An 18,501-nucleotide genomic window follows, 5' to 3' on the forward strand; every position below is an offset into this window, starting at 1 on the left:
TCATGTTGTTTTGCTGCTAGCTGATGTCCGTGTATTGTCATTGCTAGTTTCCTTCTTGTCTGTCCAATACTGTGTCCTCTTGGTGTTGCCTCCATTTGTAGGTGCCTGCTAAATAGACAGTACACTCAGACAATGAAGGCCATCAGTTTAACAGGGACAACGAGCCCAAGCCAACATAGACACACACGGGAATTCCTAGAGGCATGGTTCTCAACCTATAAGGCAATCAACAAACATATAGAATTAGACCCCATATACAAACCCATACAGAACAGAACCGGAAATAACACAACTGACCGTAACAGACCGAACGATACAAATTCCATGTGGAGTAGAACAACCGTGCTTCATTGAAGGCCTCACTGATGACGTTACCTAGCATGATGACTAAACGTCTGAACGAAAACGAGTCTGAACGCCGAGCGAATCAACGACCTCACCCACAACCCGAGCTACAAGTCTTTACGAAAACCTTAAAGTTTTCAAACAGTACATGTTGCACAAGGTGGGAGCGAGATATAAGGTGTTGAACGTTTCAGGTACCCCTAATCAGCTTATTGTGTGGGGTGCAGTTCATATAACCAGGGTCTCAGTGAGACAGTGGCAGGGCAAAAGTTTGCAGTCTTTTCTGTACCTTAAACTTTCCAACTGTTTCCTCCATTCAAGGCTGATCTTTCTTTTCATGAAAGAACCATTCCTCCCTCTTGACTCCATTCAGTTCAGCCTCGGAATTACAAGATGAAGAAAAGCCAGGGTTCATCTCCTGTACCTTCTCCCATCCTGGCAGTGATACTGTTTTAATGAAGTTATTGACTAATTGCAGCAAGCAGTCTCTGTCAGTGAGTGTAGAACAGACAACCTCATTGAAATCCAATTGCTTCATTCACTCAATCATTGGTGAAGCTGGAGAAGCGGATTATTTTCCTTTATTTTTGGAGGGTGGAGGTCATAAGGAGGCAGTCTTCATCTATGTACTTTTTGATAAAGGACAGACATGCCTGGTTCTTCTCGGCTGATCTGGGAAACCGAGAAAGGAGATCGCTGTCTAGTCACCACTGTTGAAAAATGCAGTCCATGGATATTGAGAGCTGGACTCCAAGTTGGAATAATATGACAGGGAAGCATATCCCAGACTGAAGAAGCCTGTTTACACCTGAGGGATATATTGGTCCATCAGTTACTGTCTTCAGAGGAGGAGATGTAACCTGGAAGACCTCACTGCATCTAAAGCATTTTTGTTTAAAAATAGTCATAAAATCACTGACATAGGAGGTTACTCGCGTGTAAGTTTTTCTTTCTGCATATCCTGCCTATTGCTGTGCACGAAGAAGGAAGAGTGTGCTACAGTATAAAACAAGTCCTGGCTGGCGGAAATCCAAATTGGGAAACACTCAAATATTAAGATAGGAGAACTGAGTTGCTTTTGCAATACTGGCTGTTGCGGTGATCAGTTGTACAGAACTGTTGCAAGTTTTCAGTCAGTGTGGGAGTATCAGACTCCTTCAAATGAGAGGGTCAATGTAATTTTTACTGCACTCAGTCCTAGAATTTGTTTTTTTAACCTCTTACCGCATGGTGCCATCCCTGCGTATGTGCACACGTACGCATGCAAAACAACACAGAGGACTCAAAGAAAACCACAGAAACCTCTCAACACCAGTCCTGGTTTCCGCTTCCTGTAGTGAGTCAGTGGTTTCTTTCCCCTCTGTTCACTCCAAACACAGAAATTCATACGAATCGGCACTAGATCTGCATCCTCAGCTCAGTACTAGGAGAGGGAGTGTATGATTGGAGGGTGTAAATGTTTAGAAATAATTTGAATAATTGGAGCCCTTCGATCCTGTACATCGCCTCTCGCCCACCCTCCCCAATAAAATGAAATATTCTCTGAGTAGCTTCACAAGGATTAGATACCTGCTTAACTGATTACCTGTGAATCTCGGCAATAAATATTTTGGCACGTTGTTCAACTGCAAAGTACACCAACTGGCCCAATCAAATTCTCGCCAGTTAGTCTCACAAGCATACATAACAACAATGGTGAGTAAATGGAGATCAGAAAAGGAATGATGGCTGATCTTATGATCTTTTGTGTTTTTTTTTGTCCCTGCCAAGTCTTGACACAACCATGAATAAAGGTAAAATGCTCGAGAAACTCCACAGATCCCGTAGCATCAGTAGCGAGAGAAAGAGAGTTAACATTTTGAATCTGAGACTTCTCTTTGGAACAACCATAAATGTCTACAATAAAACAAAGAACGAAAGTTCAGACTCTTTACTGTTCTGAAGAAAAGTCACTGAATTCAATGTTAAGTTTTTCTCTCCACAGATGCTGCCAGACTTGCTGAGTTTCTCCAGCAATTTCTGTTTTTGAATGATGTCTTTGTCATGGTTTCCAGAATATAAGGAGATCATGATCATCCATGTGTGCCAGTACTCAGATTTAAATGTAATTCTGACACTGGGCAACTCCAACTCTTTTTTCTCTTTTTGCTAATGCAGGTGACAAGGCACTGGATGGTTATAGTAAGAAGAAATATGTTTGCAAACTGCTCTTTATCTTCCTGCTTGGTCATGACATTGACTTTGGGCATATGGAGGCAGTCAACCTGCTCAGTTCCAATAAATATACAGAGAAGCAGATTGTGAGTATTTCTGCTTGATCCCACTTGTTGGGGTGATGGGGTTTGGGCATAGATCTATCATAGGCTTTACTGGGGTCAGATGTTTGGTTTTCTATTTCATGTTAGATTTTCAGGCCCACAAGGTTGAGTAGTTAGGCCGTTCCCACTTTCTAAAAAAGAAACTAAGATTTAAAGGGGCCTCACAACCGTTAGCACTTATTCAGAGCTCCAAACCAACCATTACTGCATTTGAGCCTGGAACCTCAAAGTTTTGACTGGTTGCTGTGCATAGTTTGGGAAGTCTTGGCCTACATCCTAATGACAGAAACTGCATAAAGCTGTGACCCCCTCATAAGATCAAGTCAGTCTTAGTCCTCTTTAGATTCACTTTTCTCAGATTTGCTGTGCGTTCTGTGATGGGCAGGATACCCCAAAATTCATTGAGCAAGACTTCTGCGTAGCAATGTTTTTACAAGCTTGTTGGACAGTTTCCACACTAAAGTTGCCATTCCTTATTATCGGAATTTGAGACATCAAGGACCAATCAGTCCTTTAACCAAGGCAGGCACTGCAGTCGAAACTGATTCTCTGTCCAAACACAGTACATGTAGACTTTCTAAAGAAAGAGGGAACCTGCATGTCTAAAATATCTCAGGACCTCCTGAAGTCCTTTCCAGTCAATGAGTGTAGTTGATGTTGTAATGATAGGAAACTCGTTACATTCCCAGACAGCAAACTCCCTGAAACAGCAGTGGGACAATGAGAAGGTCCTTGAACTGGGATCTTTTTGAGGGATGTATGTTGCCTAGGATAGCGGGGAGAGCTAGGTTCTTAATCCAGGGTTCATATCTCCACTGCTCTGTTCTCTTGCTACGTGAAGCTGAACGTCCTGGCTCTGGTCTTCCATCATTTTAGGTAGGATGCAGTATGGATATATTGTGACCACAGCAATGCTGTCCAGGCTGGATGGATCACCTAGATCTTTTCCTATCTCATCCATATGTTCTTGGTTTATCTTTTGCTTTTGAGCCTATGATTACCCTGCCCCTCTTCCCATAATTCTCCTACCCCGTTTATTGATAACATCATAACTAGGAGCATCAAGAGGCCATTTGGCCCTTAGAGTCTGCTCCGTCATTCAGTAAAGTCTTGACTCATCAGATTGTTGACTTAACTCCACTTTCCTACTTTGACTCCCTTGAAGGTCAAAAATATAACGTTTTACAGCTCTGCATTGTTTGTTAGGTTTGGCTGTCTAGTCTGCTGAGTTTCTTAACATTGTCAGTTATATCACAGCATGTTTCAGAAGTTCAGGTTCAAGCATGTATTCTGTTTTCTCAGGGTTACCTTTTCATTTCGGTGCTGGTGAACTCCAACAGTGAGCTGATTCGTCTGATTAACAATGCCATTAAGAATGACCTGGCCAGTCGCAATCCCATCTTCATGTGTCTTGCTCTGCACTGCATTGCAAATGTTGGCAGTAGGGAAATGGCAGAGGCATTTGCTTCAGAGATTCCCAAAATCCTGGTAGCTGGGTAAGTTTGTCTTAATGTAATTGCTGCTTGTAGTTGGCACGTTTTTGGGGCAAAAACTTTCTCTTATCAACTGCTCTTACAGCTCTATACCAAATAAAGTAAAGAGGCCCCTAGCCCATTTTCTAATGGTCATGAGCAGCTGGTATTCAGTTACCTGAATTTTATAGCAATTATCATTCTAACTGGCAACAGTGGCTTGTGCAAGAAATAGGAAAAAAGCATCCCCATTATGTGTACAGCTCTTCTAAAAGAAAAGCAGAAAGTGCTGGAGAAGCTCAGCAGGTCTAGTAGCATTTGAGGAGACTAACAATTAATGCTGTGAGTCTATTGTGTGTTCTTTGGAATATCTCACTCCACAGTTGCTTCCAGACCTCCTGCATTTTTCTAGCGCTTGCTGCAGATCCTGGAAATCTAAATAAAAACTATTTAACTTTTATCAATTTACCATTGTTTTGAGGTTGAGGCTCAGGCATCATATTAGGCCACAGTGAGGGAAGTGCTAGTATATCTAACCCATGCTGTATCAGCTCTAGAAGTGTAAGGAGGAACACGGCCACTCGTTTTTGGTGTTGACCTTGCATTCCCAATGGCAAAATATTTCATATCCCAGTATCCAAATTCTTTAACCTGGTGAACTCATTATAAAAATAAAATGTGAATTGTTTCTCCTTTTTCCCTCTGTGATTAGCACCTCCAGGATTAATTTCTCCCACTGAACTTGTTGCTGGTGTTCTGTTGACAGTGATACTATGGACAGTGTGAAACAGAGTGCTGCTTTGTGTCTTCTGCGTCTATACAAGACTTCTCCAGACCTGGTACCCATGGGCGAGTGGACATCCCGAGTGGTCCATCTATTAAATGACCAGCATCTGGTAAGCAAATAAGTTATTCATTTTTATAAATTCTCTACTCGGTATGGAAATAAAATTAACTCCAGATCTCTCTCCCTGTGTTCGCTTTGAGAAAATGTGGGCTGTTCAAGTTGGTTAATGATCAGATTTCATTTGTGGCATACCTTGTGTTCTTTCTCAAACATCCTGTATGTTTCACATGCAATGAAGTGAAGTCATTTTTTTTACCAGTAGATATAGCTGCCATGAGTGGCTCGGAGTGGAACTTGCCGGTGCTGATGTTCCCATGTACCTGCTGCTCTCATTGAAGGAACATTTGTCATTTCTTGCTCCAGCAAGTATAGAGAGACTTTTTTTTTCTTTGTTTTTACAAGCATTGGTCAGCCATGGGCAATACCTTTCTATAAATTCCTTTAATTTTTTTTAACTCTTGTGTGGGTGTCATTTATTTCATTTCCCTATTTGCTCTTGAATTGCTTGGCAGTCAAGGCCGTTTCAGAGGGCAGTTGAAAATCATCTACATTGTGGGGCCTGGAGTTGGGTGTAGGCCAGACCCTGTAAGGAGGGTAGTTTTCCTTCCCTTATTTTTTAACAACAGTCAGCAATGGTTACATGATCACTGTTGGACTTCTTTAAAATTCCAGGTTTGTTTGTTTGTTCAACTCAAATTTCACCACCTACCAAACTGGGATTTGAATTAAAACTCCAGGAACAATAGTAATCTAGTAATTTCTGGATTACTAGTCCTGTGAGTTTGCCACTGCAACATCACTTCCCTTTATTTGAGTAAGCTTACTTTTACCATAAGAAATGTTCTTCCTATATCAGCTAATGTTGGGCCCTCGTAATTTTGCAATGTGAGAATTTTCTAGAGGCTTCATGGGATATGTTTCTGGCTAGGCCAGCATTTACTGCCTTGAGCTTCCACAGTCCATGTAATGTAGGTATACCCACAATGCTGTTAGTGTGGGAGTGCCAGGCTTTTGACCCAGTGACAGTGAAGGGACGGCGATGTATTTCCAAGTCAGGATGGTGAGTGGCTTGGAGGGGAACTTGCAGGGCATGGTTTCCCACGTACCTGCTGCCCTTGCCCTTGTCCTTTGAGATGGCAGACGTTATGCGTTTAGAAAGTAAGGCACGAAAACTAAGGGTTGTGAGTAAGATTTCAGGAAAGCATGTTGTTGGAAGTGTATCCAATTGAGCTTCCACGAGCACCCAGCTGTACAATTGCAGACCACTTTCTTCCCAACTTTGAGAGAACTCTGATGGATAGAATAGAAGAACCCATATTTGTGGCATACCTTGTGTTCTTTTTCAAACCTTCTAAATGTTTCACATGCAATGAAGTGCAATCATTGTTTTACCAGTAGATATAGCCGTCATGATGCATACATCAAATTCCAGAAGCAGCAGTGACTTGAGGGGCAGTTGTAATGTAATATCAGTCGAGGGGAAAATGTTGGCCAGTATGTCACTATTCTGAATAGTGTCAATCTTAACTAACTGACTAGGCAGATGGAGTTTGACAAGGCATGCAAAACATTTACAGTGCACAGGTGAAATGCTGTCAGTCATGTCTGTCACTGGTGGTGTGAGGAGTGTGAAGTGTTAGTGTGGCAAGAGAACCAAGCTGCACACCACCAATGCCTATTAATTTAGATATGATTTTATTTTGCTAAAGCAACTTAATGAAAATAACTATGATTTTGGGGCATTTTTGTAGATTAAATCTGTTTGACACTCTTTTCCTGGTGTGTTGCAGGGGGTTGTGACTGCAGCTACCAGTCTCATCACTTGTCTGAGCAAGAAAAACCCTGATGAATTCAAGACTTGTGTTTCATTGGCCGTTTCCAGACTTAGTCGGGTAAGTGGGTACGCTGCTACTTGATTTTCTAGATCTGGATTTATCCTCTGCTTTGCAGACTTAATCGATTGCTGTTTTAAACAGTTGGTTTACTGGAAGTATGTGGGTTGATTGATTTTCTGTTCAGAAGGAAAATGGCAAGTGCTCTCCTGCCACTGTCTCTCCATGCTGTGGCAGATAAAGATTTTGCTTAGTGTAGTACAAAGTTATAAAGACCAGAATCTGTTCACTTTAATAGCTGTGGTCATAGTCAAAGCTCTGCATTGCCTTTAATATCAGCAAAGAAAACCAGTCAGTGCTGTTTCTCCTGATTTCCATCCAGCTATCCCTCTTGAGCTTGAGCTGTATGCTACATTCTATGACCATGACATCTACACCACATCTAGTGCTGCTTGTCAGAGTGTCAGAAGGTAAACCCCTTTGGACTGTATCTTGGTGAAAGCAGCTTCAGGAGTAGATAAAATTCAGTTGGGGATAGTTACAGTGACAGTGTGATGTGTTTGCTGCTCAAAGATGAGGCACAATGCACCTTTTGTTTTACATGGGAACAGGTTCTGATCTCTTCAGACAAACCGAATGCTGGATGGGAGACTAGTTTCTTGCTCTCCCAGGTCCTCCCCAAGGCGAGGAAATATCCATAGTTATTGTATGTTTTTCATCAAATGCTTGTTAGAACTCTCTTGCTGACAGTCTCCTTACTGTTTGATCCACGAAAGAATGTTTAAGACAATTGGGTAGTTAACAGTTTGCAATCATATTGTTCACTGAATTGGATGCTGATTTTTCACCAATGGTAGTGACTTCTTGTCTAGACTTCAAACATAGCAGGCCAGACAGCATCTCCAGAAGAAGAAAGACTCAGCAATTCATTGACCTGAAAACGCTGGAGGAAGAAGAAATAGTTACCTGACTAGCTGAGTACTTCCAGTATTTTCTCTGTGCTTTGGACTGCAACTGGGCATGCTTGATGTTTGAGATGGATGCTTCAGGTGGAAAGTGTGCGATTTTCCAAGATCAGCATTTCTGTCTTTAAGTACAGGATTCATATTGGAACCCAGCTGTGTGCAGATAAATATCCATATTGTGACCAGTCTTTTCTGACATCCCCAATAAGTATATTGTGACTTACAAATGACCAATAGCTTGATTCTTATTTCATGGCTGTTACAGATTGTGTCATCTGCCTCCACTGACCTTCAGGATTACACATATTACTTTGTTCCAGCACCCTGGCTTTCTGTCAAGCTGCTACGACTCCTGCAGTGTTATCCTCCACCTGGTAAGGCACCCAGCTACTTACAACACTGTCTTTTCATTGTTGTGACTAAATAATCAATAGGTCACTACTATAATTACAATGTAGAAGTTGACATTGCATAGTTGAAAGAGAAACATTTGCATAGCATAGTTGAATGGGAAATTTTTACATACTAAATTAGAATGGGAAGCCACAAAAGTAAGACCAAAAACATTGAAAACGGAAAGCAAGGGGTGTAGTTAAAGAAATAAAACCAAGAACTGCAGATGCTGGAGATCTGAAACAAACAAAAACAGAAATTGCTGGAAAAACTCAGCAAGTCTCTTTGAGGAGAAAACATGCTGAGTTTCTCCAGGAATTTCTGCTTTTGTCTTTCATCAACAGTTGCACACTGAATGCAAGATTTGTAGTTACTGTGCATAAGCCCCAAGTGAATGGTGTCTAGATTCTAGTGTGTCCTTTATTAATTAATGGAATCAGGGTGTTGCTGGTTGGGGCAGCATTTATTGCCCATCCCTAATTGCCCAGAGGGCAGTTCAGAGTCAACCACATTGCTGTGGGTCTGGAGTCACATGTAGGCCAGACCAGGTAAGGATAGCAGTTTCCTTCCCTAATGGACATGTGTGTGTAGTTGTTGTACTAAGTTACTCAAATTAGAAGTGACAAGTTTAACTAGTTGCTCAGTGTTGTGATTCTTTCTGATAACAGAAACTGTACTCCAGTTGGTGTTGGCACCCTGGGCTCATATATATGGGCAGTTATTTCCACTTCACTGTTTCATCCTTTGCAGAGGACACTGCTGTTAAGGGTCGCCTGATTGAATGTATGGAGACTATCCTCAATAAAGCCCAGGAACCGCCCAAATCCAAGAAGGTACAACACTCCAATGCTAAGAATGCAATTCTTTTTGAAGCTATCAGCCTTATTATACATTACGACAGGTATGTAACATGGCATCTCTCTGCACCATCCTTCCACCTTAAGTTTCAGTATAAATAATGCAGCCTCTGCATCGTCTGATGCAGTAGATTTAAATTCGATATATTCCTTGGTCAAGAAGCCCAACAGTATAGAGCCAGTTGGGCATTCTGAATGCAAACCACACAGAATGTAAGAAATTCAGAAAGTGGCAGGACAGGACCATGCTTGAACAGCAGAGAAACCATTGTACAAGTGAATAGTAAGGTGTGAGTTTAAATTCTACAACCTTCCCTACAGCACTGGATCTCTTGATTTGAGTTGTGCTGAAGTGCAGCGCTAAGCAGAGGCAAGCATGGAGAGTAGACTCTGAATTGCTTCTGTGCACTCTTATAACAGCCACTGGGGCCAAAGTAGATTTCTTTCCCACTCTTCTCACTGTCTTGGGACCTACAAGTTGCTTATATATTGTCCGGTGTGCTGCACTGCTGTTCTGATTTGCTAGCAAGTTGACTTTGCATGGCATTCATGTCAAGAGCCAGCATTAGTGCCTTGTGCCTTGTGTGGGGCGCTACTTTCAGTGTGATAAGACTAGGGAGGAAGATTTAAGGTTTGTTATTTAAAATGTTTGTTTTACACTTGTGCATGCACGCATTATGATATCAGTTGATGTTATTACTGGACAAGTCACATCCCAGGTGAAAACCAGGCTTTGATAGATCAATCTTTGATTTGTTTTGCATTTGAAGTGCTCTCTTGCTGCAGATTTTGCTTTAACAATAAAAGTGAAGTTTATTAAGAAAGGCAAAATAAAATGGAATAAACCAAGCCATCTATTTCTCGAAATGCAAAGATTTTTAAATGCATGGTGAAAGTATCATTCCATTAATCCTAAAACAATCCTTTTGTAAATGGAAAAGAAAAATAACAGCGCTTATACAGTACTCAAAACAATACAGCACCCAAAACACTACTTGTACAATATGCATAACGGAGTTCCTGTATCTAACACCTCGGTATATTTAATCACTTATGACTTTAGCTTTTACACTGGAACTGCAGATAACTTCTTCCTGAAGCTATCATACCCCTAAACGTTTATGTACACAGCTTAAATAACCACTCAAAGTTTTGTCCCCACGCTTCTGGTCTGGAGCTAACATGAACTCTTTAAGACAATCTAGTTCACTAAATCCTTACCTTCTCAAGAACACTGGTCACAGTGATATATATTCAAAGAACTTCACAGGATTGCTGTAAACTTCGAGTAAAACTGAAACCAAAAGTCTCCCTCTCTAAGATCTAAGTGTTTCCCTTGACCTTTTTTTAAAAAAAAATTCCAGAAATGTCTAACAAAACTTGACACCCCATTATTTTTACCATGCTGCGTTCCAAAGCAATCTAAGATAAACAAACCATAATCATTAGTGGCACACAAAGCATTCTTAAAACCAGGACTCAAAAACTGTTTTCAAGGAAACCACCATGGCTACAGAAGTATTTGCAAGTTAATTATTAGCTTCAGAGACACACAAAACCAGGAGGTTACTAACTCAAACCAAGCCCAAAATTAAATTTTATCAAAAATACAGTGTACATCAAATGTTTTGTTTAAAAAACATACACCTGTTTAATTTTCTGGCAGTGAGCCAAACCTGTTGGTGCGTGCATGCAACCAGCTCGGTCAGTTCCTGCAGCATCGTGAGACTAACTTGCGATACCTGGCTCTGGAAAGCATGTGTCTACTGGCGGGCTCTGAATTTTCTCACGAAGCTGTCAAAACCCACATCGAAACAGTAATCAATGCGCTGAAGGTAAGCAATTAACTTTGCTTATGGATTAGAGGGGGTAATCATGGTATCTACCATTTCACGATCTTTGTTCAAACATGAACATAGAAGGAATGAGATGGGATGGGACAAGGTTGTGGTGTCTCATATGGCTAAGTAGTTGTCTAAGCTCATGGAGAAATATACTCTTGAGTAAGGCATTGGAGAGCTGACAGCTGTTTGGGTGCCATAATGCCAGCAAAGGAACTTGATATCTTGCTGCTTAATCATAGAATCCCTACAGTGTGGTAGCAGGCCGTTCGGCCCATCGAGTCCACACTGACCCTCTGAGGAGCATCCCACTCAGACTCATCCTATCCCTGTAATCGTGATTTCCTGTGGCTTATTTACCTAGCCTGCATATCCCTGGACAGTACGGGTAATTTAGCATGACCAATCCACCTATGCACATCATTGGACTGTGGGAGGAAACCGGAGCACCTGGAGGAAACCCATGTAGACACGGGAAGGATGTGCAAACTCCACATAGATAGTCACCTGAAGCTGCATTTGAACCACATCCCAGGTGTTGAGAGGCAGCAGTACTAGCCACTGAGCACCGTGCTGCCCTAACATCTAGGCTTTGTGACTAGGAGAAAGAAGTACAAGGGAAAGGAAGTTGCGTTGAACTTGTATAAGACACTGGAATATTGCATTCAGCTGGGGTATTGCATTCAGGTCAGGCACTACACGCTTGGAAGGATATGAAGGCATTGGAGAGAGAATGCAGAACAGGTTTACAAGGAGTTTGTTATGAAGGTAGTTTGGAGATGTTGAAGCTCTTTCTCTTGGAGAAGAGAAGGCGAATAGGAGATTTGTTAAAGGTATTCAAAATCATGAGATGTCTGGATAAAATAAATAAAGGGAAACTGCTCCCCTTGCATGAGGATTGAAGTTTATGTAATTAGTGTGTGAAGTAAAGGTGACATGAAAATCTTTTTCATGTAATAAGTGTCGAGAGTCTGGAATGCGTAACCCGAGAGTATGGAGGAGCAGGTCCAATTGAGTCATTCAGAAGGGAATTAGAAGTTTATCTGAAAAGGAACTGTGTGCATGATTACTGGGAGAAGCAGGGGAATGATAATAAATCAGGAGAGCCAGCACAGCCATGATGGACTGAATAGCCTTTCTCTGCATTGTGTAGCAATTTTGTGATATTGAATACAATACATTCCAAATCTAAAGGTTGCTTGAATTCTTATTTTGACTCCTAGACATTTGCAGCACAGGAGGCAGCCATTTCGCCTGTTGTTTGTGCTGGTTACAAAAGATCTGACTACACAGATTCCTTTTTTTTTCAGTTTTTGGACCAGAACCCTGGAGGCTATGGCGACAAGTCTTTTCTAAAATGCATTCACAAGATGAGGGCATTGCTGCCTTGGACAGCATTTGTTGCCCATCCTTAACTGCCCAGAGGGCAGTTAAGAGTCAACCACATGCTCTGAGTCTGGAGTCACATGTAGGCCAGACCAGGTAGGGTCCTCCCCTAAAGGACATTAGTGAATCAAATGGGTTTTTCCTGACAATTGACAATGGTTTCATAGACATCATTAGATTCTTAATTCCAGATTTTTATTGAATTCCGATTGCACTATCTGTTGTGGTGGGATTCGAACCCGTGTCCCCAGAACATTACTTGGGTATCTGGATTAAAAGTCCAGTGATAACACTAGGCCATCGCTTCCCCTTGATTTCCCCCAGTATTTCTAAATACTACTTATTACTTATCACTTGCATAGTGCACAGTGCGGCCCATCCATTGTGGTTAGTGCTGCTCCCTTACAGTGCCATGGACCCAGGTTCAATTCCAACCTCAGGTGACTGTTTGTTTGTGTGGAGTGTGTATGTTCTCTTTGTGTCTGCGTGGGTTTCCTCTGGATGCTCCTGCTTCCTGCAATGTTAGGCGGATTGACCATTGTAAATTGCCCATATTATCCAGGGATGTGCAGGCTAGGTGGAGTAGCCATGGAAAATGCAGGGTTACAGGGACAGGGTAGGGCGGTGGGTCTGGGTGAGATGCTCTTCGGAGGGTCGGTGTGGACTCAATGGGCCGAATGGCCTGCTTCCACACTGTACAGATTCTATGATTACAAGTTTCTGACTTGACCAATCTTTCAGGCAATGAGTTCCAGACTCCTATGACTTAGCCTTTGATCTCTTACCTTGAATTTCTGTCCTTTGGTTATTGACCCCTAATTAGTGGAGACTCGTGGATTTGTATAGTAATTCCTTACTTTTTTGTGTTTGTCTTCTGACGATCATTCTTAAAACTCCATTTTTTGTTAGAATGCTCCAGAAGGTTTGTGGATCCGTTGCATTTAGTTACTCATCCTTTTGTGTGCATCTTTTCCACAGACGGAGAGGGATGTGAGTGTTCGCCAACGAGCAGCCGACCTCCTGTATGCCATGTGCGACCGAACTAATGCTCCACAAATCGTGGCAGAAATGTTGAGCTACCTGGAAACAGCTGATTATTCCATTCGTGAAGAGATAGTGAGTTTCCCATGCTTTGTCTAATTTCAAAACAGTGAAAGAACATTTAACAATGAGTGCAGTGAACCCCACCCCGGGTTACAAATATGCTGTGTAATTCACACCTCCACCTATTAACCATTCATGATGTGGTGATGCGGTGTTGGACTGGGGTGGACAAAGTCAGACATCACACAATACTAAGTTTTATAGTTCTACAGATTTATTTGAAATCACAAGCTGTCGCAGCGCTGCTCCTTCGTCAGGTGAAGTCACTATAACCTGGTGCTGCGTGACTTCCGACTTTATTAACCAGTGAGTGGAGGATCAGTGAGAGAAATCACCTTCCTCCAAAACTACCTCTGAGTCAGCTTTCTATCTGATATGCGGATATCTGTCTGTTTGTTAATTTTGTCTGATATTGCTCCTGCAAAGCACCCTTTTTGGGCTTCTTTTACTTGGGGGTGGGGTGGGGTGTTTTGTGGAGGCTACAAGGATGACTGAAAGAGGTGAAATTTGTTTTTTTGATGGGTATGTCGAGCATTACGCTGGTCAGTTCGTGGTTTCATACTTGTCATATCTATGCATGTCATAAATACTCTAACGACTGATTTCATTAAAATCCTATCTTCGAGATTGTTTCGGTGGTGCAGAGATACCCATGCACAACCGTTCAAAGGTGACGTTGCCTTTCTGCAGTTGTGTGTGGGATCAGCAGATTTCCTTGTTTAACTCAATGGCACAGGAGAGTGAATGGGCTCTTGCGTCAAGACTCAGGACCGGCAAGGGTATGTTGGAGGTGAAGGAGTGGATTTTGGAGTAACGTTGGGGCATGAAGGATCTGAAGAGATCTGGGAGGACAGAGACTGGATCAGGGGAATAGTGAAGTCGATGAAGGGCCAGCTGACTTGGTGTAGTGAGGGAATAGTGTGGGCAGTTGGTCAAGGCAAAACAATGAGGACCTAAAAGATGTTCAAGTACATGTCCGTCTCAGGGTGTTGGCTGTCACAGTCCTTACAGGGCTTTGGATTTATCTACAGCATTTCGAGGACCCCAGCTGAGATGGCTCTTAGACAATATCCTTTACCTAGAAGGAAAGGCCAGCTGAGGTACTGTGGTCAATGGTTAGCACTGCTGCCTCACAGCACCAGGAACCTGGGTTCGATTCCACCCTTGGGTGTCTGTCTGTATGGAGTTTGCACATTCTCCCCATGTCCGCATGGATTTCTACTAGATGCTGCAGTTTCTTCCCACGGTCCAAATACGTGCAGGTTAGATGGATTTGCCATGTTAAATTGTCCCATAGTGTTCAGGGATGTCTAGGTTAGGTGCATTAGCTGTGGGAAATGCTGAGTAATAGGGGTATGGGACTGGTTGTGATGCTGTTCAGAGGGTGCTGTGGACTTATTGGGCCGAATGGCCTGTTTCCACACTAGGGATTCTATGAAATAAAAGCTAAGCCAGTCAGTTCAGCCATGTCCCACAGAGTGGTGAGTACCATGCTGGATTCTAATGTGAAGATTCAGTAAAGTAAATGCATAAAACACACGTTATTTCTTCCATAATAAAGGAAATATCTCCCATTCTCCTGTAAACATCAATGTGTGCCAGTTATGAGATGTGCTAATACAATGAGCTCTCTGACTAAGCTAGTCTCAGTAAATAATAGTGATGCGCATAAGTAAAGTGAAGCAATATCGTGTAAAATATTTACAAGTGAAATTAAATTTTGGCGTATACCCGTGCACTTGTGTTTGGCTGTGCATTTGGACCAGCAAGGTGTGGCAGTGATGGAGAGCCTCTGTTTGGCCCGGGGTCTGTTTAAAAGACCGCTCATAGATACAGCATTGTTACTTTATGGCAGGTCTCACAATGAGAAGCCTCTCCGGCTGTTGAATCGAATGTTTTGCATGCATGCACACCACTGATACTAGTCACATGGGGAAAATGCATAAGGAGAAAGCGAATTGGTGCTCAGTTGTGCTTGTGATGTTGGGAAAGGCATGGTATTGACAAGATCCCGATTTTAAGTTACAGGTGCTATATCAATGGAAATTGTTGTTGATAGTTAGTGAGAAGGTGTTGCTCAGCCTTTACGAAAAGGACCACTACCCCTACCCCTTTCCCTGTTTTTGCTCTCCAAGGCTTTTTCTCCAAAGTTCTTGAAGATTTGTAGCTTGGGTTGTGAATGAGGTTGTAGTCTTGCTCGCTGAGCCATTATTTTGTCACCCTGACAGGTAACATATTCAGTGTGCCACCCTCTGAAGCTTCACTGGAGGCGCACTGTAGACATGCTTGGTGAGCAAGTCTACTTAGTCTGACTGTCCAGTGATTTGGGATATTTGAGTAATGTATCCATGCAAGGCCTGCTTCCCTCTTTTTACTTTCCTTGTGTTATATATTCCAAGGAATGAATTTGAACAGTCTTGTTTGCTGCTGTGTGGTGTGACCTGGTTGTGCAAGTTTGCTGCAATTCTCCATTACACATTGGGTTTTTACTGCTGCTGCTTGCCTGTAGAGGAAGCAGGTATGTACAGAGGGGAAAGAACACTGGAAAAAATGAAAAATTGATGGTGAGGCCAAGAAATGCTATGTAAGTAAAGCTCAGTCTCAGTCTCTCACACACTGGAGCCGTGGTGGTGAAAGGATGTGAATGTTGAATTAAGTGGTCAAGATTACTGATCAAGCTACTGTTAACAGTCCAAGAGTGGTAATGTCCCACACTGACTGGGGAGGTCACTAAGTGTTGTTCAGTTGTGTTCTGTTTATCCTAGCTGTTCATCAGCCTAGGGCAACTGCAACATTTTGCAAAGAGCTCACCACTCACCACTTGTGTTCTTTTTTTGTTAAAAATCCATGGCAGGTCCTGAAGGTGGCCATTCTAGCAGAGAAGTATGCAGTGGATTACACATGGTATGTGGACACAATTCTGAACCTCATCCGCATTGCAGGGGACTACGTCAGTGAGGAAGTGTGGTACCGAGTCATTCAGATTGTTATTAACCGTGATGATGTTCAAGGTTACGCAGCAAAGACTGTGTTCGAGGTAAACATTCTGACTTGGAGTTCTGAATTTCAGCCACATTCTGAAATTGCTGTGATTACTAAAAGACCCTAATTCTGCTTCTGGAAATAGTCTGTGTCTCTCCTTTTTTTTTTAAGCTTTTTGAGTGCCAGTACCATCATTTGTGTGTCTGCCACTTTTCTTTTTTTGTTGATTTTTGTTTTTCCTCTCTCTCACCCTGCCCCAACAGACCTTCCACTGTAGTCTCTCAAACTCCTCCTTTGTCTGGAACTTAACCAATCACTTGCAATCTCTGTCCCTCAAAGTCACAAGATCCCAGTCATCCCAATCCTTGTCAACCATCCCTCAGGATATTATCCTCTTCCTAGTCCTTGCCGTCAAATCTCTGGTCTGCGTTGATCCCACTACTCTAATCTCCCATTGTCTCAACTCTGCATTGCCCGTACCTCTTACTTTTATTTGTGGCAGTCTTTAGCCATGTTACTCCACAAATTTTTTTGAGTATTCCTTCCTGTATCTTTTAGTATTTCTAGAAATTGCCCCTCTCTTAGCGGCTGTTATCTCTCCTCGTCCTGTTAGAACCTGACGTTCTCCTTGATAAAGTACTTTGGAAATTTGTTTTTGGTAATTTATGGAGTATAAGATGTTGATTGAGTATGAGTTGAAAATTTCTCCCTCCTTATAACTGTTCCAGGGATATTGGTGATTTTAAAACTTTGGTGTGCTACAAGGTCCATGCCGTAGGATTTATCTAATTCTGGAAGATGAGGTATGGGAGCTAGTCAAAATTATAATGGAAATAGCACTTAAAGATCATGTACCACACTAGATAAAATGATTTTTTTAAACGCACTGACTGGGCTCCTACAGGAGTTTCCATTCCCTAAGGAGCACTGAAAATATCAACCAGCCAGTGACGAAATGACAACACAGTCTGGACTATGCCATGACAAGAAACCAGCCGTTCTTGTGATTAGGTTCTCATTTCAATGCGTTTAACTACTAAAAATAATTAGAAGTGAAATGTCTTTTCTAGTGGCAGATTAGTCAGAGACACGAGGCCACAGGCTTGAGAGAGAATCCCAGAATGAAAAGTTGACTGCTGAAATAAACAAGAAGTTAGCAGAATGTGGAACACTTTGCTACAGTGTTGATTGCTAAATTGATTACAGCTTTCAGAAAAATACTGAATTTACAAAAGGGATATGGTGTAAAAGCAACCATTTAGAGCAGATGGAAGTTTGGGCAAAGGGCCACCTGTGAACAAAATTTCCAAGTGAAATAATTTTTGATTTCTTCTTCAGGCACTCCAGGCCCCAGCCTGTCACGAGAACATGGTGAAGGTGGGTGGATACATCTTGGGAGAATTTGGGAATCTCATTGCAGGTGATCCACGATCCAGGTGAGCTGAAGAAGGTAAAAGAGAAACCATTAGTTTTCAGATTGGTACTTTTGCCCAGAGTGGAATGGGAAAGTGCTTTTTGGTACTGCGACCCTAGTCATTAGCAACTTTTCAGTTTGCTTAGTGTGTGAACAGCCAGAGGTCTTTGACATCACAATGGTCTTCCTTGGCACCATTGACGTTTTAAGTGAGGGCTTATTTTGTTTGTAGCATCAACTGACTTTGGTGTGCTGAGTCCAAGAAGCTAATTTGCTCCCTCTATTTAGATGAGTGATCTAACCTGGTTTGTTACGTGAATTGAATCAGAGATAGTAGGAACTGCAGATGCTGGAGAATCCGAGACAACAAGGTGCAGGGCTGGATGAACACAGCAGGCCAAGCAGCATCATAGGAGCAGAGAGGCTGACGTTTCGGGCCTAGACCCTTCATCAGAAAAGGGGGAGGGGAAGGGGGTTTTGAAATAAATAGGGAGAGAGTGGGAGGCGGATAGAAGAGGGATAGAGGAGAGGATAGGTGGAGAGGAAACAAACAGGTCGAAGAGGCGGGGATGGGGCCAGGAAAGGTGAGTGTAGGTAGGGAGTTAGGAAGGGGATAGGTCAGTCCAGGGAGGACGGACAGGTCAAGGGGGCGGGATGAGGTTGGTCGGTAGGAGATGGAGGTGCGGCTTGGGGTGGGAGGAGGGGATAGGTGGGAGGAAGAACAGGTTAGGGAGGCAGGGACGAG

At 42.5% G+C, this 18,501-nt stretch overlaps 1 protein-coding gene across 1 annotated transcript in view; it reads left to right on the forward strand.

Moving 5' to 3' along the window:
- ap2a1 (adaptor related protein complex 2 subunit alpha 1) overlaps window positions 1–18,501 on the forward strand; it is a 49,914-nt gene that overhangs the window by 11,383 nt on the left and 20,030 nt on the right. The window contains exons 3-12 of the mRNA XM_048617373.1: window positions 2,503–2,645; window positions 3,966–4,159; window positions 4,902–5,031; window positions 6,773–6,874; window positions 8,045–8,153; window positions 8,923–9,073; window positions 10,696–10,864; window positions 13,235–13,372; window positions 16,215–16,397; window positions 17,681–17,779. Of these exons, the coding sequence (XP_048473330.1) occupies window positions 2,503–2,645; window positions 3,966–4,159; window positions 4,902–5,031; window positions 6,773–6,874; window positions 8,045–8,153; window positions 8,923–9,073; window positions 10,696–10,864; window positions 13,235–13,372; window positions 16,215–16,397; window positions 17,681–17,779 (1,418 nt within the window). The remainder of the gene's footprint in view (window positions 1–2,502; window positions 2,646–3,965; window positions 4,160–4,901; window positions 5,032–6,772; window positions 6,875–8,044; window positions 8,154–8,922; window positions 9,074–10,695; window positions 10,865–13,234; window positions 13,373–16,214; window positions 16,398–17,680; window positions 17,780–18,501) is intronic.

Source organism: Rhincodon typus, chromosome 37 (genome assembly GCF_021869965.1).
Source record: "Rhincodon typus isolate 14 chromosome 37, sRhiTyp1.1, whole genome shotgun sequence".
Taxonomy (NCBI): Eukaryota; Metazoa; Chordata; class Chondrichthyes; order Orectolobiformes; family Rhincodontidae; genus Rhincodon; species Rhincodon typus.